Genomic DNA, 27,726 nt, shown 5'->3' with positions numbered 1-27,726 from the left:
AGAGGAGAAGCCCATGATAAGAGAAGACAAGAAAGTGGGCCATGAGGAGGTGAAATGGTAAATAGAAGTGATGAGAAAAGAGTGGAGATTGGGGCCAAATGCCAAAACTGCAAAAAACTAGAGGGGAGTGTAATGGTACATGAGTCAAAGAGACAGAGGAGAGAGTGCAACAGGAACAAAAAAGACAAGGCAGAAATGGAGAAATATGGTGCAAATTCCAGTAATTACCATGAATGAGAGCACTGTTGCATGGAAGCTCTAATCTAGGCCCCCTCTTCAATCTCTAAACCTCAAGTATGGCCTCCTTCAAAAACTCATGTTCTTTTTCCACTCAAAATCCCCTACTCCACTGTGTTTGCCGTTTCCCTCAAATACTTTCCCTCCTCTTTTATCAGTCCAGCTTTGTTTCATTCCCACATCACTGCTCTGGCGCAAATTCAATCCACTCGTTGTGATTCTTCGTTTTTTGTTGTTTCCTGTTCCCAAAGCAGCGCTCTTTGGCTCATTCCTTTGCCTTCTGCACCTGTCTCGCATGTTTTCTGCCTGCTTATTCTCATCCCTGCGGATACCTTATTCCCTGTTTACCTTCTAATCATTTGTTTCTCTCTTTAGGGGTTTCCCTCTCTCTACAAGCACTCATGACCCCTTCCCCAGCTACTGTTTCCATCTCCCCGTTTCCATCTGCGTTTTTGTCCTCCCCCTTGACTCCCTGTCTTTTACACAAAGAATCCAGAGAGTTTTTTATCTTTTTCCCTCAATGGCGTTGCCACTCTTCCTAATTCCTCATCTCCATCAGCTTCCCTCCCTATCACTCTCTCCATGTGCTTTCCTTGCTTCTTCTGCTCCATCGTCTTCACACTCACAGTTTGCTCTTTTTTCATCCCATATCCTACCCTCCACACCCCCCCTCACCGTCCTCTTGCATTTCTACCTCTCACACTCTCTGACATGCAATCCCTCTCTCCTCTCTCCAGGGCATTCTTCTTTTTCCTCCGTTCCACTTAAGCCTTCCTTCTTTTTGCATTTCCCTGATGGATACATGCACACCAAACACATATAAGGATGCTCATAGCTCTAACACACACACACACACACACACACACACACACACACACACACACACACACACACACACACACACACACACACACACACACACACACACACACACGCGACATTGTACCTTGCACCTCTATCACCACCCAAACACATGTCTGCATTTTATCAAACTATATATAATTGGCGTTGCTCCTTTTCTGTCGTGCAGCACCTTCAGCTCTCCCGGGTAAATGCACTCTAACAGTATTGGCGGAAAAAGCATTTGCAGAAAATAACCCGGCCCATTATAGTGAGAGATGACTGACATCTAATGCATCACTCAAGGGTGTCCATCTGTTTGCTGCTAATGGCTGCACAGCATTTGGGTCCATTGCCACTTTAGTAGATGTGGCGATAATGCAGCCACTTAGTAATATTTAATACTGAATTAGTTACTGTCAGGGTATCGTGGAGAAGTAATGCGTGACAACAGAAAAAAATATTTAGCACTGGGACTAGAAAATGTGTTGACTGATCCAAACCCCTACAATGTGACAGCCAATCAGATTGATAAGATACAAGAGCAACTGATGCAAGTCTTGTAACACTTTTGTTTTCATATTTTAGCCTCTTTTATTTGATTCAATATAACATTTAATATGATGCAGAGCAGAGTTTTAAGGCTACTAAGTGACTCTGCTATTTATGGATGGCTGCATTAGACATGCGTGAAGAAAAGATAATACATTCAAAATAATTATGTGGTGGAAATTTAATTCCGCTCTAGGCATATAACCATCTCCTTAAAAGTACTATATCTAAATTTCTTCAACATTCATTAAAGCTATTCAAGAGAATGAATTAATACTCAGTGCGCCTCTTTGCTCTGGTTTCATAATTTTCTACATTTTAAACTTAGTGCAATTTAAAAAAAGCAGAAACAGCATTTTCTCCTTCTCTTGGCCGACAGAGATAAAAAGTCTCTTGTGCAAACTCATGGGAACATTTCTTAGACAAACCAAAAACAAAAAGCTATTACGTTTTCCTTTTAAGTTCTTTCAGTGCACAGCGAACCTACAAACAACTTCATTAATAATCTCTACCCTTTGCAAAGAAGTAGTCAAAAGTACCCTACAGCTATTCAGGACTTTAGCAGTGTGACAAAAGAGTGGTCAATAAGTAGTATTGCTGCAGCTTCAAAACATCTTTCTTTAATGTGATATTGTTTAAGAAAGATAATGGCTTTCTGAGCCTCATTGGAGTTTGCATAATGCAGCATAGGCAGGCGCAATTTTCTAAAATAGCCAGTGTACTGTGAAGAGAGTGGAGGTAAGGTAAATGACTGAAATGATTTAGATGCAGAGCAGGAAACAAAAGAGTTTGAGAAAGGGAGCCCTATTCAAGCCTCACACACTTTACATGGTGCTCTCAGCTCCTTTCTGCTGTCAGCCAACCAGTGAGTGTGTATCGCGAGGGGCCAGCGAGGGGCACAGCTCTTAAGCCAAGTGTCGATGGAGCAGCGAAATGTTGCAGTTGAGGCCAGGCTTAAGGCACTCTAATGCAAATGTGATGCTCGTAGAAGCACAAATCAGTGAGCTAATGAGCTTGTTTGGGTCCTTTCTGAGGTTTTACATTTTACAGGGCTACTTAAGTAATGTAATGGTTCAAAATGCAGATCATTTATCTTGACTCAATGATTTTGGCTGGTGCAAGGCTATAATGGACCATGCCAGCTCAAATACGGATTGACACTTATTCTGCATTATTATTAAATGGCAAACCTGGATCGCTTTGCCATCCAAATAAAGTTTGAAAATAGAGGTTGTAGGACTGGGAACAATAAGTGATGGAGAACAATGACGAGTACACCCACGCACAACTGCACTCACAGAAACACACAAACAGAGAAGGCCCCTCACTCAAAGTCCAACTCTCCCCAACAGCAACAGTAGAGCTTTTGTTCGGAGTGAAATTCCTCCACAAGTCTGTGGGTGCAGGTCGTCACTTGACCACCATCACCATGGTGACTGAGCTAGGATAGGTTTCGGAGAGAAGGGTTGTTAATTTACAGGAGCCTGGACAGCAACGGCTGACTGGTCCTGAATCAAGGACGGGGATGATTCATACAGACTCTGGTCCCGGGAGTGACCCCCATGTGTGGCCATAGCCAATAGCAATGGGGCCCTTAAACAACAGGAGCTTTGAAAAGACTGACACTTAGCCTTGGTGAGTGGGAGGCAGCGAGGAAGGGAGGGAGGGAGGGAAGGGATGACAACAAATGAAAGATGAAAAGGAAAATACACAACAGATGGGGTGATGAACATAAACTATTGAATTAATTAAATAAGAACCATAGATACCAGAATTATAGATTCTTAATGCGACTGCTAGTCCTTCCAAATGCACTCTTACTACAATGCAAAACAATTTCATTTACAATTTAAATAGTCAGTTGAACTGCTCGGTTCAACGTTGCCAGAAGCAACTACAGTAACAGCATCTTGCCCAGTGCTTGGTTATTTTTCTCAGCCAACAGACCCTGAACTCTGCTTTGTGAACAGGCTTTAGAGCTAACAAAAGCAAATCCTGAAACTGTCCTGAGTTCAAATCCATGGGCAGCGAAATGTTCTACTTGTACCTGTCAAGTGTGTGTTGGCTCTGATAAACTGGCACTATTACATTCCACTCCCACACCTCAGTCTACTGCCATTATATTCTCCTACGCCATTTCACGCTCCCTCCCACACCTTTCTCTCTCTGCCAGTGCTACTGACGAGGGGCATGAACAGACCAACATTTCAGCGTCACACGTCTCCACCACAAAAACTGCTCGTGGATTAACTTGTCATTTTAATCTATAAGGCTGGCAGATATCATTGGGGTAGGACACAGCTGTGGGAGAAGCTATTAGTGAGCTAAAGGGATACAAAATGTGAATGCATACCGAGGGGCTTTTAATCACCCAGACATTCTTTATTCTTTCTATATCACACTGACACTATACATCAATGTCCAGTTTACTGGCGATGCTAATGGGGAGGCAGGAGTTACTGCTGGGTGTCAGCAGACCGTCACTGTATATACAGCCCCGTCTGAATTACTGGTGTTTATTGGCCCTGTAAATGGCAGGGCTGTGAGGACAGGTTGTCAAATACATAGTGCTTATGCAAAACAGCAGATGCAGTGCTAGTGGATCTATCAAGTAGTTCTTACACAGCCTTAGGAGGATATAACAAACAGAAAGCTGCAGATTACTCTCTGTGGGAGGAGGGGCATCCCTAGAGTTTGATATGAGGGATTTAACTTTTCCGAGAGCAGTGCTCCATTCACAAAGCAGAAGGTTAAAACTATATTCTACTGTCGGTTGGAATCGAGAGTGCGGATATGTGAATGAAAAAAAACTTTTGGTAATAGTCATGTTTTTGCTGGACAGACATAGTAACGATATGCCTTGACAATCACTGTGACACAATTGATTCTTGCTGACATGCTTATCAAAAAGAAAATGGAGTGTTTAATTACACTGTCATGTTGCCCTCTCTCCAAACAATCTTGCTGACACTTCCTTTTACAGATCTTAGCTTGTGTTTAGTGCTTGGTCTATTTTTCATCAAATCAATCCATGTCAAGGGTGATGTTGGCTGCCAATAAACTTATGTAGCAGACTAATGTTAATTGTCAGCTTGCTGCCCAACATCTCACTCTGACTGACACTTCTTTTGGGAGGTGTAGGCTAGTGATTACTCGGATGGGGTCACTGGTAAAAAAAAAGAAAGCAACAAAATGTGTTTGGGCAATTTTAATTTCTGGACCATACATGATAGTGTGTACTAGTATTCTTTACTTTGCAGAGGGACTTTCTGCCTGTCTCCACAGGAGTTATAGAATCTGCATAATATACAGTGCACATTGAGGTAGTGTGTAAACAAAGGCCTACCCTTGGGTGCGATTCTGTCATTGTAAGAATGATACAGTGTATAAGAATCCTTTGAGCAGGCAGACTATAAATAATTTAGATTACTGTGCATTGTTATTTAAATCCCATGTAAATAGATGTATCGAGTTGACAATAGAATATAAACATATCGGAACCTTTGTGGTCGGCAGAACTGATGCTGCCCCCTGTTGTGTGAAGAATGCCTAATTAATGTTTTGATGATTTCGAAGTGTGCAGTCCTTATGGGTTTGAGGATTTGTTTAGCTTTTTGTTTGTCCAAATATTACACTAAAAATATATAAAAATAGATAGGGTACTGGACATGCAGCAGGGAAATCATAAATCTTCCTCATGTGAGGGTTCAAAGCTACAGCATCTCATGAATCTGCATGATGGGAAAGATTTATCGTCAAAGCTTTACATTGTTTTATGTACAGGAACACAACAACATTTGAAATGTGTTTGTGTTGTCCACTGAAAGAACAAATGCACATACACGACCAAAACAAATGCATTTAATCCCTTTGAACACACAAAGCATACCTTATCTTACAAAATGCACAAAGCTTTTCGAAGCTTTGACATCCTCAAAACATCCTCTAGCTCTCTGTTCCTTCCATTTTCCCTCACTGCTAGTTTTACTTTCTCAGAACAACTTTGATTAAGAAAAAACTTCCAGGATGAAGCTTCTTTGAGATAGAGGAGATGTGAGAATTAATCACATCCTTCCACAGCCACCACCCCATCTGATCTAGTTTGTCTACTTGTGTTAATGAATGCGTAATGAGAGACGCTGATGTGTGCATTTAAAATCAATTGCTTTCCTTAAACAACTCTTAGGGGATTCTTAGTCACTTCAAAAAAAAAAGCACAAACTTTGAGCTCATCACTTCTGAGTGTCTAAACCTGTCAGTGACGTGACTTTCAGGAAAGTTTCTTCCGGAGGTTGCAGAGTTCTTCTGTTGACAATTTAATATGCACTGTCAGATGTACTGTGACTCTCTTTGTGTGAATCTGTGCGGGTGTGTTTCTTGGATATGCAGAGTGGCGCTCTTGTTCTCTCCCCCAGAATCTGGCCATGTCCTGTGAGCCCCACGACGGTGTTTCAACAACAATTCATCACAGGGACGAACATGCGTCCCTCCCTGCACTCTTCCTGCTATGTGCGATCCGGCAGACCGGGGAGAGCAATGAGAAGCACAGCTTTGCAAAAATAGCTCTCATGCCATTCCTGTTTCCAGAGGAACGCTGCTCGGCCTCAGGGCTCAACTTGAGACGGATGTTGCCCTCATCCTCTCTGGCTTATCACCGCCCCGCACTCAGTTCTATCAAAATCGCCGTCTTTCTTTACCAAATCACCTGTCTTTCTATGCTTGTTTCCATCTTCCTGCCCATTGCTATGCATTGCTCCTCTCAACTCCCTTTCTGCTTCACTATATTATGTTTATGTGGTGAGCTTTCCATTTCTTTATCTCTGTTATCCGTTACAGGCTCCCCAATCCCACCCCTTCTATCTGGCAGTGCAATGATTGCACCAATGCATTTATGGAAGATTGTGTATTGTTACATTGCACTGTTTGCTACTTTGCCACCTCGCTGCTATTTCCAAAATAAATTACCCATCAAATCAACAGATAAACAGTACAAGCAGCTCTATGCTGGTGGTTGTGTCTAACTGTGCCAAATACTTTGAAATCCCTGTGATGAGGAATAAAAAACACCAGAGGCGTAAAAAGCTAAGAGGATAGTGCTGCTTCTGTGGATCTCATTATCTGCCACCACTGAGGAAGGATAACCAAACGCTACTCTATATGTGCCGTGATGATGTGTCCGCTGACAGGCTGCATGCTGATCTCTCACTAGACTCTTCAAATGAAGGAAACACATGTGGAGACACTGAAGCAAGTAATTATGGGTAAAGAGGAAGGAGCTGAACAGAGGAGGAGTTAGAGGGGAGAAAGTGAGGAAGGAGAAGTTGTGCTCAGGTGGCTGAGAGCGGATATTGTATGCCTTATCTGTCACCTGCAGGTCTGCACTTATTATAGTGTGGCAAAGTCAGCGCAGAATGTACGGTGAGTCTACAGTGTGTGTGTGTGTGTGTGTGTGTGTGTGTGTGTGTGTGTGTGTGTGTGTGAGAGTTCAGACAGGAAAGAAATGCATAGAGTAAAATAGCAGTGATGCCTTTACTCCCTCAAAATCGCAGATTCTTATGATAAAAAAATAAATAAACACAGAGAAATAATAACAGAGCTGATCTTCCTTGATGGTTTCTGAAGGTCACAACAACTCAGCTCATAACTCTTTGTTCTTTATGCAGCGCTACACAAATAAAATAAGCAGGAAACATTTGGGTCATTTGTGCTCTATGCATACAGAAAGTACTGTTAAATCAGTGCTGACAGGGAGTCTTTGGGAGTAAAACAACACTCTGGGACTGGTACATTTCTGTGGGAGCTGAAATGAAAACATTCAGCATTTTTATGAAAAAGATTAGATAGCTGAAAATGTTTTAAAGATGGTGGCAGACCGACCAGTCAGCCTTAGCAGAACACTTTCTTTTTGTAAGTAATGGAGTCTTATAATTGAATTCAGGACTTGTGACGGTATGGATTGGCACTACGATCGGCGTCATAGTATCGGCTTGCTACTCCATCTCTGCGAGTGGGACCAAGTTCCCCTCAAAAACACGACTGTTTGCTATCCTGGTTTCTAAATGATAGAAGGAGCTCCGCATTGACATTGATCACGATAGCAGAAACTCTGAACATATTCCGTCGCAAACGGAAAACGCATCCATGTCGATTGTAACTTGGAAATTAACTTATTGCTGGGGGGGGGGCATTATTTGAGTAAATGTAGACCTTGTAACTAATTCACCAGCACTTATGGTATGTTCTTGTTTGAAGTGAATATATCTGCACTTTCCTTGTTGTTCGGAGTTTGAATATTTATGGTTTTTGCACTTATTGTAAGTCACCTTGGATAAAAGCATCAGCTGAATGACATGTAATGGATCATAAATCACCCCTTAGATCTTCACTGAGAATTAAACCTTTCTGACAACATATATCTTCTGAGTATTTATATACAGAATGTTGTGTCTTACCTTGATTTGCATTTTTTAACCCGTGCAAACATTTCTGTTAATACTAGGTTTATTGCAATGAGCTCTCCGAACAGTATTTGTTGTGAAGACTGCACCAGAGTTGTTCACTTTCAAACAATAACATAGAGTGCAGTGAACACAGATGTCAATCAATATTTCTGCAGCACTCTTCAGGTCTATTCAGCGTTCTGTAGCTCTGCATTGAGTCAGGAGTTTGAGAACGACAGGCTTGTGATGATGGATAGACTCTCTGTCTTTCTTACAAACACAAGTGCAAATAAATAAATAAATGCTTAAATCAACTTCCCTAATGAGGCCGTTTAAAACAAAACAAAGATTGATTAATGTTAGCTAATCAAATGTGAGGTAATATATCAGTTTGCTAAATTAAAACAAGAAAGAAAATGATCTCTTGCATGATTACCCATTCTGTAAATTGTCAATAGTGTCGGATCAGAGCCATTTCTCACAGCCGGAAAACAAATGAACTGTGATTTTATTTTAGAGAATTAATGGTTTTTAAAATATTTTGCAGTGTTCATATTCTCAAGTGTAATGTCTTACTGCTGCATAGCCTGTTTATCAGAAATGTTAGCTTTTTCACATGTTTCCGGGTTACTGTCTTCTTGGGTTACTGGGCTTTTGATACTGAACAAACTTAGATTTTTTTCTGACTGAGTAAATCAATGACAGCAGCACCAAGACATAGGATGGGGCTACACAGGACTTTTTTTTAACATCAGGGTTGGAATGCTGGCAGAATCCATGTTGGATTGCCATTGGAAGCTCAGGAGTGTTGACAGGAGTCGACTGTTGTGCCATCGTGGCAGCAGCTGTCTGTGAGAAGCCGAGCTGGCAATGGAATAAGAATGGCATGCCAGATGAAAGTGGTACCTGCCAGCGAATAAGACACTCTAAACCAGAAATCATCATACTCAATGTCAGGGATGTGACTACAATGTCAACAATATGATTAGATATTACAACCGTACACTAACGCAGTACATGTCTTCTTTGGCAAAAAGTTGAATATGTCAGTGGCTTTGCTATATCTTTATGAACCGGCTGCATAAAGCCTCTCGGAAGTGATGTTTTAAAAAAAATATCAGATGATGTGGCAGACTGAGTGACACAATCTTCCCACTCCTCTATCACCATTTATCCACTTACTGTATCTACAAGCTTGCACCTGTTCTGAAATATGCTGCAAAGTTCCCTGCCAATATTTCCAACAATTATGGTCTAATTGAAATAAACAAACTCCAGATTGATGAATGTAAAAGTGGTAACCAACCAGGCTCATCTTTAAATTGTTCTTGATTTTGTTTTTGCTTAGGGACTGAAGGAAGAGAATAAAATGAGTGAATAAAGATATGAATTGTATAATAGTTTCACTTCTCACTGTGTAAGTTAGTCAGTTAGTTTCTTGGTATTCACCTTTTTTTCCTGCGTATTATAATTTTGATGAAGGTGTCAGTTATCCAGACAAACCCTCAGCAAAAACAGTTTGACCCTGGTGCGTTAAAGGCTAACGAGAGGTCAAGTCTCTACTTCGCTACAATTCACTGTCCTTCGTCGCTTAAACCTTCTCACTGTCACCCTGCCCCCGTGTCAGATTCCCAAAGCCAGAATAAATGTTTTATTTCCTCATTCTTTTCTACACACATGACCATCTCACACATTTGACCTATGACTCACCCGCTGTAGTAACGCAGTGCTCCTCGTCGCTGTTGTCCTGACAGTTGTCCTGGCCGTTACACAAGAAGCTGCGGTCCACACAGTGGCCATTCCGACACTTGAAGCGAGTCTCCGAGCACTCAGAGCCTGCTGTGGTTGAAGCAGGTCAGAGGTCAGGGTGTTAGTTCAATCAGGGTTACAGTGAGAGGTTTCAAGTTACCTGTGAAACACAAGCAACTGTGTGAAAACAAACTTCAGAGGTAAACAAATGATTAAAACCAAATTAAATTCATATTCTGCAGTGGTGCAGTTTTTAGATTTTGTTTTGTTTACTATTTTCAATGCTTTAATTCAATTAAATACATACAATATTAGGCATTTCATTTTAATCAGGATCTTAAGAGAAGCAATAAATCATTAAGAGTAGAAGTAGTAAAGCATTTGATCTGGGGATAAAACTCAAACTGAGAACAAGAAATATTAAAATATCTCTCCCAGAACTATTACTTCCTTTTAGCACATGTTCTAGTTTTGAGTTTAGCTTCAGCAAAATGAGGTGGAATTATCTTATGTGAAGATCCAGACAATTACACAGTGCTGAGAGCCTGCAGCAAAGCTCCATTTAAATGCTTAGATTAGATTTGTGAGCGTGGTGCCCTGCAGGCAAGGAACACTGCCTCAGACAATGGTGAGTGATCGGCTTGATGCACGTTCCCCACTGAGAAAGCAGAGATTGGGTCATGTAGGGACAGACTACATGCTGGATAATACAAACTACACCTGGATCGATCTTTATTTCAACAAAAGGTAAAGCTACAGATGAGTCAGGAGTTACAAGCAATGCCAAAAAATAAAGACGACTGAAACTATTTTGTGAGGGATATTGAATTTGCAACATTCAGCATTTTTTCATGTCACTACTATTATTATCTGCTCAAAATGCAGAATATGATAGTGACTGGCGGGAACAGCAACAGTACATAAATTGCTTTCTTGATAGAATGACATCCTCAATTTTCCTCTGTAAGGAGGGACATAAAGAATACCTGCTTCAAGTTTTTGAAAGCAATGCTGTAATACTGTTCTGGCTTTACGTAAAGCCGTGTAGAGCAAATGTAACATGGTTAATTGCAGTGACAATCTTTGATCACACCTGCCCCATAACCAAATCTATAAAAGGCAACGGGTACATGATTGTGTTTGTGTTGTGTCTCTCTGGAAACACACAGTTATAGTATAGACAGACCTTCAAAGATGGAGACTTGGGTGTCAGTTTAGTTTCTCTAAACGAAGAGGAAAAGGGGAAGAGAGGAAAAGAAAGTGTGAAAGAGGAACAGAGATGTGGCGATTGTCTTAATGTAATAAAAGTTATTTGTTGACTGTCTTTGCCTCAAAATAAATGAGTTTTTTCAGTTGTTTTTTCATAATTCATTGACAAAGCACATTAAAAGGAGTACTAAAACTGTTTAATTGCACGTCCATATTGTAATGGTTCTTAAAGTTGGTCAAATTCCAAAAACAGTTGGTACTTCATTTCAAATAATTCATCCAGCAGCATCTTTCCTTAGACACTGCTGCCTGGTTAACACATCTTTCAAACTCCACACAGCTGTTCATAATCCAGGATTCCTGTTATACATGTATAATCTCCCAGCCCAAATTGTGAATACCCTGATTATAACACTATAATATGATTACAAGATTTTATTTTTTTCAGAGCTGAAAAATATCCGACAGAAAAGACTGAAACGTGTAACATAGTAGTATCAGTACATTGCTTTTCTTAGTTTTTAAAGAAACAAGTGTACTTGAATAAAGTTTGGATTCAGTACTCAACTGATCAATAGTCGTATAACTACAGATGCATATGATGAGTGGGGGGCGGTTCATTATGTAGCAGCTTCCGGTAGGTTTGGCACGAGACAGATTACTAATATTTGAATAGGTTGTGGTGTGAGACTTACTGCAGTTCTCCTCGTCACTCCCATCCGGACAGTCACTGAAGCCGTTACAGTGGAAGCGTCCGATGATGCAGTGGACACCATTAGTGCAGGCGAAGAATGTTGGGGCGCACTTTGACTTGACCTTAGCTGAGGACAGAGGGAGGGTTGGGGGAAGGAGTGGAATGAAAACCAACGGATTATTATATGTGATAATGATGCAGCAATTCTTAATGCACTACACTATGTTTTATTACGGCATTAACCTTGGCCGTGGTGCTCAAAGAAAGGGAGGAACATACTTATGAGGACATCTAAGCTTTCTTAATGTTTATTATATGATAATAGCACACACAATTGCATGTTCTAAAATTAGGACAGCAAACCATCCAATAATTAACAATTTTACAAGGTTCAGCAGACAAACAGCTGTTTGGTTGTAGAGACTAATGAATTGCTCTTTCTTTTTGTTCGGTGATTCCTATCTTACCATTTTCTGAAGTATGACAATAAATGAGTATGATCCCACGCACAAAGTACTGATAGGAGAAGAAAGCAAGTTAACAAAAAGGAAGACGAGGGTAAATCGTGAGGGAGAGCGTCTGTATGGATCCTGCCATTGATCAGCCTAAGCAGGCCACGGGTCTTATCTCCCGGATGTGCCCGACAGTGACTGAGTGACGAGCCCGCAGAACATCAATGCCTGGCGTCCTCCGTTTAGCACTATCTCCCAGTTTTAACTCAAACACATTGATCTCCCTTACAAAGACATCAGATTTAAAAAATAAAGCACGGCGCTTTAGCTCAGTCACTGCAAAGTTTAAATTTCTAACCTGATTGCCACCAAAAAGACAATCCAAATATGTTTCACCACAGCTATTTATATGGCCAATTTATAAAAATGAGCCACTTTTGTGTTTAATTCTGTATCATCAATCAGATCTCTGTTTCTCTAAGTGAGAGTACCCATGGATTATTCCTTTCCAGTAATTTGCATAATACCAAATCTTCAACCTGTAAATGTGGTTTCGTATAAGAGCCACTAGAGTTGTTATCACACTTATTGGAAAAGGAAAAGTTACCAACTAAAAAGGTAAGACTAATGATTGATTGTTAAATACCACTACAAGTGAATGCCAGTGAGGGTACAACATTATAAACATCACAGAACAACAAAAGGATGTACCAAACCACACAGAGAGGAGGAGTGAGTGGGCACACTAGACAACCCAAGGCAAGCCACCAAACGGTCTTTCTGTTTTTTCACTCAGCTGAATACAAAAGGTTGAATTGGCCCGCTCATAGGTTGGCATGGTGCCGTCTCAAATGCCAGGGGCGCACATTTTTCCCTCTACAATATATTGTGGAAGGCTGATTTATGAGCTCTTTCAAGTTGCGCCGATTATGTGTAGCGAGTGGGGAAAGCATGGCATAACAACCACGAGGGTTTGGAGCAAATGTGTCCAGGATGAAATGTAATCGCCGAATGCGAGAGGAAGCTGCGATATCGCCCGATTCCTGAATCTATAGTCTGGGAAACCTTTGTATACCTGGACAGCACAGGCCTATAAGCTCATTTTGCAGTAAATCACATTCACTTGATTTCGTGGAGAAAACAGACACGGCTTCGGGCTGTAGCAATATATAAAAGAAATGATACATGAACATGCTGCTGTGGATGGGTATATTGAAATGAATCTGGCCACAAATAAAATAAATGCAATTATTATAATTCTATCGCTTTCCTTTTACATCATTTTTGTAGTGTTTGTAAACATTCAACTTTCTTCTTCTATGCTTAGACAGATCATCCGCACTGCTCTTTTTCCATTTGGTTGGCGGGCTTGGCTAGACGGACAGCTCTGTTATTGCTCTGCGATCCCTCATTCACTCCCTCCCTCATCTAAATCCTCATTACCAGGATTCATCAGACCCAGTGTTTGTGTTCCAAATTAGCTAAAAAGTCACATGAAGGGCAAGCTCATGAGGGGAGAGTCTGGGGTGGGAGAGAAACAGGAATAGAGCTAATGTGCTTTGCTGCATTCTGGGGATGGGTGGCCCTTTATAGCCTGAGCAAAGCAGCTTCCAGAGCAAGAAGAGGAAAAATTAATTAGAAGGAGCAAGTTGAGGCTGAACGAAACAAACTTGTTATGTTTCCTTTGATGCTCCTGTGAAGGTTTTCCTGTTTATATTCCAGGTATGGGACTTCATATTTAGGCAATGCTGATTCATTTCAGCATTTACTCGACACTGCCTTATCCCATCTCCATCCCTTCTGTCGTCATTCTGTTTCTAGGTTTGAACTGCATTACATTTGTGCCAAATTTTCTCTTCTCTGAGCCTTTGTAGAAGTTGTTTACGAAAAGCAGACAGACTGTTGGGTGGCTTCCAAACTTAGTTTGAAGAAGCACAAATGAAAACGAATGAAGTTAGCAGTCGAGCTCGATTCTTTGAGGTAAGACTATTACTAGCAGAAAAATGTTGCTGGATCACACTGCAACGCACAAGTTGGAGGGACAAACAAACAAAGGCACAAAAACACAAAGATAAATATACACTCTCCCTCTCAGTTTCACTTGTTTCAATAACAGTCACACACAAACACAAGCACACACACACACACACACACACACACACACACACACACACACACACACACACAAGCACACACACACACACACACACACACACACACACACACACACACACACACACACACACACACACACACACACACACACACACACACACACACACACACACACACCTATTTTGACAAATGCCTAAAACATTTTAGTTAAAAGCATTGTAGTGTACTTTTTCTAAAAATATTTTAACAAGTAACAATAATAAAAGATCGCAAATGTTTCTTTTCAAAGGAAGAACAAATCTCGGCCAGCGTGTAGCATCATGGCATATTTTGGGTTTAACTCATTTTATGAACTAAGATGAGTTAAAACAGACTAATACTGTCGGTCTTCCCTTCAACGTTTTTATCTTGCCCCGTGGCTTTGACATTCATGCCAGACTGAATCTGACAGCATAGCTCCTGTTGCAGTTGTTCTTTGCTCTTCCCCAAATATGCACCTCTGTGGCCTTCCACACACTCCTCCTTTACCTCTCCCCAATTCCCCGGAGAACAGAATAACTTGCTCCGCACAGGTTGGCTTGATCGTGATGGGCATGCATGATTGACAGTGTGAGGAGAAAGACTGGAGGAAGAGAGTAACAAGAAGGAAAACAGTGCGGGTAGAGTGAGTGGAAGCAGATCGAGGCTACACAACAGTGGAGACAGCTGAGGACTTCAAAGGTTTCTCTGACCTTGTAAAGAATTTCCTTAGGGAGGAAATCAATAGGTAATGGAGTCAGGGTGTAAGCAAGGAGGGCAAGGGTAGTTTAAGCCTGGAGGGTATGAGTATCAAAGTAATCATTTCGTACATGTCTGCATGCTAGTACAATACAATGACTTTCTGTGTGAAGGTAGAGGCATTGCGACATTATAGAGCTACAGTCATGCGAAGGTCCAAACTTGTATAGGGCCACTGGCATTCTCAAAAGCCATCAAACGTTCTGTTATGAGGAAAAAAGTGCGGCTAGAATACCTTACAGCAGGCGCATGTGCAGAATATCAGTAATATTTCAACAACTCCAGATAAAAAAAGAGGGAAGCAAGGGCAGTGAGGAAGCAGCAAATGATGTGCCAGATAATAGCCTTGCTGCAATACTCATCACAAAAAGCACAATGCTGCTATAATCCCTTTGTTTGAGCTGGAAGTGCCCATCGTTGCATTGTAAAATGATAAGGTTGCATTTCTTGTTCTTTTGAAAACTTTTAAGCAATCATTTTGCCTAATTTGTGACTATTGATTTGTCAAGCATAGCATTCAATCTGAAAGAGACTGTATACCAAATCAATATTTCATCCCTGTTCCCTGCTATTAATTACAGCAGCGCATTGATCAGTCAGCCATTAAGGACATGGGACACACCAGACTTTCTGCTATTAGTGCTCCATATTCTCTTCATTTTCTGCCTTTTTTACTCCCTTAAGGTTTTTATTCTTAGAGTTGGGTAAAAAGGGTTCTCAAACCAAGATGTGCTCCAGGTTTATGTCCCTAAAACTTTCCAATCCCACCTGATTTTTCTTCCACAGTGTGCCAAATATACACACCCACACAAACAGGTAACACACTCACACACACACACACACACAGCGAACAACTTATCTGTCAGGTGTATATGGCTCTTTGAGTTCAAGTAAGTGCATTGGTCATTGTTCTTATCCCATAAGCACACACACTTAATCTTAGCAACACCTTCCCTACATGAGTGTGAGCCTCTAAATGTGAATCATCTGTCTCAGGAGTCTTTTGTGCTATTTCTACCCCTGCTGTCAAAGATAACTTTTATGTTGATAAGAATTTAGCGGTTTCTTTGAGCTGAATATGTTGTGGGCACATTGTGTAGGTCAGTAGACCAAAAAAAACCAAAAAGCACCTTTGATGTTGCTCCAGGCTTTGGCGTCATTGCAGAGAGCAATGATGTGATAATATTCCAGTAATCCACTAAAGTTAATTCATTCTGCTTCTAAATGTTGTGAGGAGCTAACAGGATCAATAAACAGTGCATCAGATAATGAAAACTCTAAATTGTTATATCCCTCATTGTTATGAAGTACTAAAACACTTTTTAACTAAGTGACAAAACACCAGCCCTTTGTGTGGGCCTCCAATTTGCTGTGCTTCTCATAATGATCAAATAAAGCAGACTAGGAGAGAGTAGCTGCTGGCTAATGCATTTTAAATAATGCCCAAATGGGTAATGCTGCAGCAAATCTTATTGCATAAAGAAGGTTTGAAGGTGGCACAGGTCAGAGGTTTAATATGTCTAAGCTTGGTGAATCATGTTTTACTAATTGTTTGCTTGAATGTCCGACTACATTACGTTGGCTTAACACCTAGCTTGGCTACAAGCGCCACTTAAAGAATAGCGGTCAAGCTCAAATGTGTAGTTGAAGTCAATAAAAGTAATTAAGTCATGAAACTGAGTTATTTGAGGTTATTTCTTCTTTCAAAAGACAGCACAGTCTTATGTTTATCCATGAAAAAGGAGTTATTAGGAATAAGTGAGGGAAATTACGGATATTCCTTGTAAGGACAACATTTAAAAATCGAAACCATGCAAATTATCATCGTGTGACCCTGTCAGATTTTTCTGGCGACCCCTTAAGTGGGTCTTGACCACCCGTTTGGTAACCATTGCTTTAAAGAAAAGCAGGGTTCAACTATGAGTCATCCTGCTTGGGAACATTTTATTTACAGAAAACGTGTTCTTCTAAAAGCAAAATACAACACGGAAAAGACAGACAGGTTTAAGATATGACCAAGTGGGATACACACATTAGCCTTGATCAAATTAGTGTTAATATGCAAATTGACTTGCTGATTATGATGACATGAGCAGCCCCTCAGTGTGGTTGATGTTCTCTGATCCATGCTCCGTTAAAGCCCCCAGGCAAGCTGTTGTCCCTTTTAGTTAAAAGCAGAGTGAAAAGTTGACCTTTCAAAAAGTTTGTTGGTGTAGAATTGTGAATAAATTAATTTCAGCCTCACAGAGGGGCCACAGCCTCAGCCTGCAGGACCACTAGTTTAGTCATGTGCTTTTCTGTGTTTTCTTTCTCTCCCAAGCGCATTTCTCTCCCCCTTGTTTGATTCCCCCTTCTTGCTTTACACATCATGTCCACTCATCCTCTGGCCCCACCACGCATCTCTCCCTGTTTCCTGCTCATGCACTGCCCAGACAAGGGCGAAAAGGCTAATCCTGGCTCTGAGGCCCAGTGAGCTCCGTCGGCTCTCCTCCTTCTACATTCTGTCAAGATCCATTTGGTCTAACCCTCTCACAGGCTGTCGTTATGGACACCAGAGAGCAGGGTGGTAGTTTGGACCCCTTGGTGTGAAGAATTAGTCAGCAGCCTATCTCTGAATCACTGCTCGAAAAAACCCTCAGACCTGCCAACAGATATACAGTACATACATCGTATCACACCCCCATAGAGGAGAAGCTCAAAATAGGAGATTCTGTAAAAGCAACTCCTATGTTTCCATCTAAAATTCAGTTATGTGCTTCAAAGCAGAGGTTACATACAAAAAGATCTGGACTTGATTAAAAAGATCTGTAGGGGAGTACTGGCTACGCACAGAAAGACAGTAATATAATAAGCTTCGTCTTTAATGCAATAAGACTCTGGTTGGAGATATTGCGTATCTTCTCTTAGCCCAGAATGTTATTAAAGAGCTACAGAAAAAGTATTTACATGACTTAAGTTGACCCTTGTGCTATAGGGGACCGGAAGAATAAACAAACCATAGAGCAGCGGGGCTTGGTAGGATGGAATACGCCTGCCTTTTCTAGGAAAATAAACCCTTCCCCTGACCATTTGAGACCATTCCTGGCCTATAAGGAGTAGCAGACTGGGACACATCTAAAGCGCATAAATAAATAAAGAATGGAAGCAAGCGACTCAAGGCCAGGTTTTTGTGATTCGATTCAGAACTTCAACACCCAATGATAGCACTGGAAAATAAATTCAGTCTGGCCAACAACAAAGTCAGAAATTAGAAATTGGTTTTTTCTGCAGGTAAAAAAAGACAATCTGCCGGACAGTGTCATGTAAGTTCATGTGTGGGTGGTTCGGTCTTCGGAGCACTTCAAGTTTTAAAACAGTTCATTCAATAATTTAAAAAAAAGATCTTTCCAAATCCATATACATTCGTTTTTCTTTGTGTTTTCCAGCTACAAACTAAAACAAAATTATCATTACTGAAACACAAGGGAGGTTTAAGTACATACTGTATGAATTGACCTTTACCTTCAGCTCTGCATAAATATTCCTTGGATCGGAGACACCCACATCAGCACAATGTGCTGGCTAAACGGCGTGGGCTTACAGGGGTGCTGCTTGCTAACTTTAGCTGTGTTCTAGTGCAACTGTATGTGGTAAAAAAACAGACTGGTCCTTGAGCAAAACATGTACTAGAGACTTTTGTTACTGTGTTCAATCTGCTCTCATCCCTGGGCACTGAAAACATCCTTGTTAAAAGAATAAAAGTTGTTAAAGTGTTCAAAAAAAAACACACACTTTAAAATTAATTAAAGAAACTTGTTCTTAAGAAACCTCTTGACAGGGGCCACCTGCTCATATTACAGATGGACGGAAATGTAATATCCTGGGGTGGTAAACACTGCTCAGCCTCCATAGTAATGACTGTATTGCAAAGGACTGGGGCCAGATTTCAGCAGGGGCACTGAGTTATTTCCTACTTATTTTTATTAGAAAAGTCGGTGTGATAACAATAATGGAGTGGTGCAGTGATGACCTATTTTTAAGACTGACCCATAACTAAGTGCCGCAAGGGGTCCCTCGACAGAAAGCAATGGGTTTTTTTCATTGGATATTGCAGAAAGATAAGCTCTGTAGCCAAAACATGTTTATGAGACATAACACATTTAACTCAGCAGGATAATGTTAACCAATAAGCACCACTTTGTGATTTGTGAGGCGTTAAACCGATCAGCAGAAGTTAAAACTGAGCGTTGGGCAATAAACAAACACACGGTCCCATGGCTGCACATCACCACCGCTCAGCTAAAGGCGTGATGACGTTCAGTAGTTTATTTATTCACTTGTTAGCAACCACTGTTTCTATGACATGTAGAAGCTTTGGATATTCAACAGTGGGGTATTTACTGATGTATTTCATGTCAGTAAATACCCCAAATGTGCAAATCTCTTAAGGTTGTGTTAACCACAGACCTGATTTCAGGCATCTAACCATAAACATGTTCAAATCTGGTAAAATCCCAAGTTATTTTCGGGTTTTAGGACTCATTCCTGCACCACTAACTGAAAGAGATTTTCTGAGGAGTCTGCATTAAAACAATATTCATATAGAGCAATAACAGAAGGAGAAGAAGTTCTGTCAACAAACTGTCTTTCAAGTTTGCAAATCTATCATCTCTCGCTGTTAAATATTTATATATATAACTGGGAGTTTGTGTGTTGTCTTAGTGGGGGGTGACTAATTATGACTCTACTTGCAGAGACTCCAGTACTGCGGTCTTAAAGCTTTCAGGCATTGTGTGCTCCTCAGATAATAGACATCCAGACAGAACTCCTGCTGCAGCAACTATAATGAGTCCTCCTCTAGACCTCCCCTCCTCCCATGACTCCCTCATCCCCCCCTCTCTCCGCCTGTCTGTCTATCCCACAGCCCCAATGGAACCGGGGGATTTTCACAAAGCACTCGCCGGATATATCCAATGACAACTAGCCATCTATTTGAGGATAATAGGGCCCACTTATGCCAGAGCAGATAATGTACACGTTGACAACAAACACAAATATTCCTCTGACAACTGGAGAGGCAGGATGGGGTGATGCTGTATGATAACTTGCTTTTATCTGTAGCGGCAAAGCATGTAGTGTCCATGACAAACAAAAAAGTCTTGCTTGTCCGTAGGTTCAAAGTACTGGAGGTGAATCTGAGTGTTTCAAACTGAGGCACGGACTGTGTGATTAGATATAACAGGATCCCTTAATTTATCTAATTCTGTCTCAATGCAGGAGAACATTATTTCTTCCAGGTTGGACAGTTGCTGACAGTTTAAGGCCATTGAGTGTTGAGAATCTGGGGCACAGAATCCATCCATCTACAGTGTGAGACTTTGTATTAAGTAACAGGGACGTCAGTAGTAGAGGTGTACTGGTGAACATAGTCCAGGACAGCTCTTAAAATGTCCTATGTATATATTACTTAAAAAGACCAAGTCATCACACACTTGCTTTAACTTTGAGGGCTTGTGTGTGTGTGTCTGTGTGTACCTATTATGGGACACAACTTTTTTAACTAGTCTGCCCTGAGCTTCCAACAATAAGGAACAGGGAGAGAAGTGATGGTGAAGGAACTGAGGAGAAAAGAAGAAAATGAGAGAGGTGACAAAATGGAGGACAAACCTAATGTGATTTTTTTTTGGCAGGGATTTAGTTCAGTGAAAAAAATGAAAAAAGAAAATCTCAGTAGGAATATGGTTATGCTTTTATAATTGGAAACAAGCGTCTGTGAAGCAAATTACAAGCCAAAAGCCAAAAATCATCAGATGAGATAGGGTGCAAAGAGGAGTGAAAATGGTAGTGCGATGCAGTTAAAGAGATGAATATATAGTGGGAGGGGGGTTTCCACTCAGTGCGGCGGGCCTCAAAGTCAATCTTCATCAGCAATCCCATCTTTGTGTGGAGCTCCGGCTAAAGCGGGATGGGGATGGGGATGGGGAGGAGGAGGAGGAGGAGGAGTAGCAGACCAGAAAGATCAAAGCAAACTAAAAGTGAGGATCAAAAACTGAACTATTACTAAAGCCTTACTACATAGAATTATGCGTGGGCTACTATTCCTGCACGCAGAAATAATCGGCCTTTGCTTTGATGGTATTAGATTTTGCCCTGGTGTTAAACTGGGGCCGTGGGTCTGGCAGGAAGGAGGACGGGTGCACGCTGTGGGGGAGAGGGGAGGATTGAGGAACAAAGTTCATTTAAATTGGCAAAGAATTAGGTCTAAATGGCCCTTATGGCTCCAAGGGTAGCAAGAGGGAGAGACAGAGTTCAGGAGAGGAGACAACATGAGGTGACTAAATATAGGCTTCATTGCCCTAAGCCACAGCTGAGGGCTGAAAAAAAAAGCATTTGATAATGAATTCAGAAAGGGAACTTACGACAGCCTTTCTCGTCACTCTTGTCAAAGCAGTGGGGTAATCCGTCGCACTGCCGCCCGCCTGGGACACACTTCCCATCCCCGCACATGAAGATTCCAGGGATGTTGCACTCGGTGGTGAAGTTGTTCCCTGGAAGCGACTGGCTCTCTGATTAATAGACGGACAGAAGGACACAGAGAGAGAAAGAGAGAGAGGAGGACAACAAGAAAGCTACATTAAAATCTCAATCTGTAAAGGGAAATTAAACAGGTGGCAGGATGCTGCATTGGAGCGATGCTCATCAACACAGTCAACATGGAAGACCTTTATTACTTCCATTCTCTAAAGGCAATGGCTCTCTTTTAAAAGCTATATCAATCTGCTGGCAAATAAACAGAGGATGATCTTATGAATACAAATGCAGAGGAGGTCTTTTCAGTGTTTGCAACTTTGTGGGCATAAAGTTTGGACCTTAATGGGGCACATCAGGGACCAAACAGTAAAGAACACACACATATAAGCAAAGCCCTTGGACATAAATGCAAACACAAATAGACTAAAAAAGAAGAACGCCATCATCAGAGAGCATGTGCCCCAAGCTTGTTCCGGGCAGTTCTGGTTGACGCACTGCAGCTGTGGTATAATGGGATGGAATGTGAAACATGGCCTTTTGGCTGGGGTTTGACACTGCAGTGGAGAGTTTAGCTCGTAAACAAAACTATAGGGCGGTAATGAGGAGTTCCGGATAGAGCAGGGGGTGGGGGCACTTTCCTGCTGCGGTGCTGAAACTGGGTTCAGCTGGTGTAGGCCACTTCATTATAGGAGGAGGTGCACCGGCTGCCAAGAAGTCGGACCTGTAAGTCTGATTGGGTTACTCTACTATCTGCCTACCTTACACAACTCCAATTTGGAAGAACAGTGGTGTGAAAATTATAAAAAAGGTGCTCCCCATCCATATTACCATTTCTAACTGACCATTGAAACACTTTTCATAGGGATGGAAAGACATCGTACTATAAAGCTGTTAAAGGAGAGCGGGCTTCTTCTGTTCTTTCAATATTAAAAAATAAACCAGATGGATGTATTCACTAAGTGCAGGGTGTGTTTTCTCTATTTCATCATTACATTCTAGGCAAGGCAGTTTTCATTACTGAGGGATCCATTGTACGACGGTTCAAATTGAGAGTAAGCTTTGACCTTTGAATGTTGTCTGAATTCATAGCCAGAGCTCACAGGTGCACAGTTAGTTGATATTCACTGACTAGATGTAGCCTTCCATCAGTACAGCTGAGTAACTGACACATAGATATCATTTGTTCTTACATCACACCTCTCCTGCTTGTACCGCAGCAAGTTGTGGAAACAGTATAAAGATTCTCTCTTGAATGAGACAGCACGACCTCTCTGATCCTCTGAAGGGATGATGCAAACCCCTCTTTTGTCTCTTGCAATAAACAGAAGGGGAAGTGAGTGATACGGAGAAAGGCACTTGTAATTTATGAAGACTTGAAAGCAGTCCAATTTCCATTTCTCTATGGTGGGAGGACACGCCAAATGGAAATGTTGATGAATATATGCAGTAAAAATTGTTATGCATAGTGATTGCTACCTTTTAAAAACAAATCGTAGACTGTTGGTGCCTGCTTCATAGGGTCGCCTGTGTGCTATAATACTTCAGTAAATAGAATAACACCAATCCCAATGGTGTTGCAGAGACCATTTGTTGTAGACAGCAATTTTCCACGGTGAGCCTGTTAGATATAGCCGTATTCAGGTATGTGCGAACACAACCAACTCTCAATTTTTTGTTATCTATCTGAGAAAACACCACTGTCTCCCCATGGCTCTTCCCCTCCCATCCATGTTTGTTCGTTCCTTTTTGCTAAAGGGATTTACACAGAGATGGACACTTCAGAGAGAAATGGAGGGAGAAGAACAACGACACAGTAACCACAGAAGTATACCTCTCATCTAAAAGGTAAATATTGCAAATGAAAAGTTACTCTCCTTCTGGGCAGCTTTATATCACTCGTTTTTTATATTCTATTTTTTAAAAATATTTTTTCTTTCAAGATAACGGTATATAAAGCTACTTTTTAAAGTTTACAAGTGTCACTTTTTCTTAGTTATAATTGTTTTTTATATCTAGACGGTCAATTTTAAATCACAATTTGACACTTATCTAAAGAAACGTACAACATGTGCCATCAACAATGAAGAGCTGCATTCGTTTTAAATAAGACAAACCATTTCAATTTAAGTAATACTTTTCTTGTGTTTGTTTTTTTTGGCAAGGTACAATCAGAACGGGTGGGTTTTATATCAACAGGGTGTTGTCGATGTGCAGCCTTTTATGCAGAGTACCCAGTTAGCAGAACAATGGCAGAGAAAATTGAAAAATATTATTCCAAATGATTTATACTATCTAATCTGAACACATGCAAATGGCACACTAGCGGCGAGAGGCTATTTTCTGTGCTGCACCGTTAGGGAGGCATGCTTTGGCAATTAAACGGTTTCTTTTGGTCTTATATAAGCAGCCTCAAAAGCAGTGCAATCCTTGTAAAATTAGCCTAAAATTCTTTAGAGCTGGGGCCACTCAATGTCAACATAACAAATAAACAAAAACATTTACATTTGCATTCAGTCCCACACAGAACAAGAATAGGAGGAAGCCAGCTGGAGTTACTTCAAAGTGCTGGTGGTTCGAGAGGCATCAGGTTAATTGGAGAGTTGCTTTGAGAGTGACTGAGAAAGAGAGTGAGCACAGAGAGAGGACACTTTGTGCTGTATGTGTTTGAGAAACAGCCAAAAATAATTAATAAAGAAGGTCAGCAGACAGCTCATCTTTTCCCATGAGTCTCTGACACCACCTATGGCAAGTACTTGCAACACTTCCTGCATCAAGGTTGTGAATTGCTCAGCAGGCTCGACACATCTTATTGCTTTACCTGTCATTCTATCATAGAGCACAGTGGTTCAACATGCCCACATCATTACCACAGCAAGTGCGGCTGCACAGCTCATCTGTGAGCTTGTTAACAGAATAATAACGCACCCAGGTTCTCTGCTGGCACTGCAACATTCCCAAGGTCATCTAGATAACTTGAATGGACATGACAGTTTCAATGCACAGGGACTCACTCCTTCATTTATGTGTTTAACTATTATGTTGGCAATATCTCGGGGCATTCTGACCAGCTGCACAACACTGCTGTGGGCAACTGTTGTCACACATTGGTGTGTGAGTGAGAACTGGGGGAGATAAGGCAGGGATGACGCTGGACGTCTATGTATCTTGCAGGGGGAAGTGTAGACCAATTACTCTGGGCAAATATTGACTATACTATCCCTTCCTCTGCTCTGCACACCCATCCACTGCCTACCGCCCATTCCCACCCGCTACCATGCTTGTGTCCACTAAGGCCCTATTTAGATTGTTTAACCTAGAGTGAAGAATCTTTCTGGCATCGGCTGGATACTTTAGTAACTAAAATGGGACTTGTCAGGGCAGGTGTAGCATTCACAAGCACCTAAACATTTTTGGAAGAAGCTATTCCAACGTTGGTATGATAATGAACTCTAAATTGTAATGTGGAAACAAAATTAACTTCAAAATATTTTGTATTTCATTGATCAAAGCATTTAAACAACATGATAAGAACTGTTTAGTTGCTGTTGTGACTTCAGAGGGGATTCATGTGAACTATAAAATAGGGAACTAGTTTTACGGTTGTTCTGACCACATGAATTATGCGATGTTAACTAAAGTAAATCATAATTTGTGTATGTGCCCTTTGTTTCGGATTAGCTCTAAAATGTAATGGGTTCTTTCTTGGCCATTGCAACCTCCTTCTACTAAGTTGAATGAAAATCCCTCCAACAAAAATACCAACAGATGATAACATTACCTCCTTGGCAGAGCTAATTAGCATTTACAACCTGCTTCTTCCAAGAAGTTTTACTGGCTCACTCAAGGAGAAACTCTCCCCCTCTATCTTTATGCTCAGCTGCTGTTGCTGGTATTGTACGGTTTATAGAGTGCACCTCTCCTACCACAATTAGAATTTAAAACAATAATTAACTTGCATCATAAATATCAGTGTAGTTTCCAAGTGGCTCTGAAGAATACTTAAATGACATTTGTGATGTTTTTTTGCAATATTTTCTTAAGGCGAAAGAAGCCCTTACGCAATTTTTCCTCATGTGAAGTTAAGTAAGCAACATGCAATATGACTCTTCAGGGCGAGGGTTTGTTTGTACATGCATGGATACACAAGTCGTTCCTATTTCTCTGCTCAACAGTTGGTGGTGGTACTGTGCAAGTAAACATAGTGGGATATTGATGGAAATAATCCAGAAATCCTAACATTAAAATAATCGGCCATGCAGGAAGCAGTAGTTCAACATGTTTATAAAGTGAGTAACATTAAAAACATGTTTACTAGAAAACTCCTCAGGGTATCTTTATTCAAAACATTTATTTCTGGGTTAAAGCAATACATTAGTTCTATCTCATCCCACAAATAAATCATGAATTTAAAATCTCTTGAGTATCTCCTGAGTTTATGTTTTTGACATGTGCTTTAAAAACTGTATTCCTTTTTTGCATAATTGGAATGGGAAAGATCTGAGTCTTTAAAAGGTCCACTGTTGCCCATTTATACAAGCAAAACTCAAGCCAAAACAGAAATGGCAAGCTACCAAATCTTGTTTCCATGATTTTCCTTGGGTGTACTTCATAGGTTATGATTCGGGAAATGGCAGCTTGGAGACTTTGGCACACCCCAAGCAATTCTCTGAATATGCAGACACGGAGCTCACAAGGTAGCCTACCCTCATGAATATTATCATACTAAATGTCAGCATGCTACCCTAACACTAGACAGCTAATATGGTGCTGTGAGGAGTTAATACAACAGTATGTAAGAAAAACATGTAAACAGTGTCCCCTCACTATAGGTAAAGGACATATAAAGATGAGCAGATAAGGGGAAGACATGAGAGGGGAGGGACGATGAAGTAGCAGCTGGAAAAGGAGTCACATAAACCATAGATATATTTAAAAAAAAACAGAGAGGTGGACAGTAACATCATTTTCTAGCCTCAGATCCTTGGTAATAGCCGCCCTAAGCAAGTTCTATTCCCTGTGCTCTGCGCATGAAAGGTCAGTGGTATAAATCTATATCCGAAATGGCTATTGGCTTGGCTGTAACTGCTTTAACCCTAACTTCCTCAGCAGGCTCTGATGTCTGACCTATATTGATTAGCCCTGGGTGATAGGTTGAGCTGCCTTTGTAAGCCACAGTAGAAGTGAAAGTAATGGAAAGGCTACAGGAGAAGTATCAAAATAAAAATGTTTATCAGTTGGGTTTTCTACAGAGGACAAAAAGAGTGTCTGTCCTCCTTAGATATAATCCCATGTTTTCATCACAGTATCATTTATCCTCGTCCTCATGTCCCCAATAATACACCACACAATGTCAAACAGTCTAGATAGAGCAAGTCAAATTACGTTGCAGCTTGATAATATCAATGCAAACAAGGACGGTAAGGTCTTTTTTGTGTTGGAGGATAAGGAATGAGAGGATCAAAAGGGCCTCGCTGCAAACAAAACTCAGGAAATAAACTTATTTTTCAATTACCCAACACTTTTAATGGGCTGGCTACGCAAGCAGGCTCTGAGGCGCAGTGTGGGGGAGGCGGGGGGGATTCGGCTGTTTCATTCACAGTGTGTATGTGGCAGAGAGAGAGAGATAGGCAAAAAGAAACAGCTTCACAGAGAGGTAAAGATTCTCCATACTGTTCCTTCAGCTCACTGAAGCATCCAGTATAAATAAGCATTAGTGCAAAGAACCTGGTCTGCATTAATTAAAAACACCTTACAGACAGACCGACACATACGGTAGGCATGGCAGCACGAGCACAGAGAAACAGAGCAAGCAAGCCCTAATGGGGAGATATGGAGAAAAGGGCAGCCATGCATGAAAGAAGACAGTAAATCCTGAATAATCATGGCTACTTTTAGGCCTGCGCCGCTGCTCAGCCCCTTTGGCCTGCAACAGCCACACGGAGAATATTTTTTGGAGGGTGTTCTGTCACTGTGAGTATTAGACGGGAAGAAATTAATTTCCTGCTATGTAGTTACTTTATTTTTGCAGTCAACTCTGCAGATTCATGTCCATGAAAAGAAAATGAGCTAAATAAGAAACTGAGACACAGTTTTAGCATATAAAAACAGCTTTTAGGAGAAGCTACGGTTAAGTTGGACAAAAAAGGAACTG

The 27,726-nt window shown here is 41.1% G+C and overlaps 1 protein-coding gene across 1 annotated transcript in view; it reads right to left on the bottom strand.

The window, feature by feature from the left end:
• The window catches only part of ldlrad3 (low density lipoprotein receptor class A domain containing 3), a 65,692-nt gene that overhangs the window by 20,074 nt on the left and 17,892 nt on the right, over positions 1–27,726 (bottom strand). Inside the window, 3 exon segments of the mRNA XM_063909919.1 lie at positions 9,780–9,908; positions 11,723–11,848; positions 21,464–21,610. Coding sequence (XP_063765989.1) covers positions 9,780–9,908; positions 11,723–11,848; positions 21,464–21,610 — 402 coding nt within the window.

This window comes from Eleginops maclovinus, chromosome 2 (assembly GCF_036324505.1).
Source record: "Eleginops maclovinus isolate JMC-PN-2008 ecotype Puerto Natales chromosome 2, JC_Emac_rtc_rv5, whole genome shotgun sequence".
Taxonomy (NCBI): Eukaryota; Metazoa; Chordata; class Actinopteri; order Perciformes; family Eleginopidae; genus Eleginops; species Eleginops maclovinus.
This window is presented reverse-complemented; position numbering and strand designations above follow the sequence as displayed.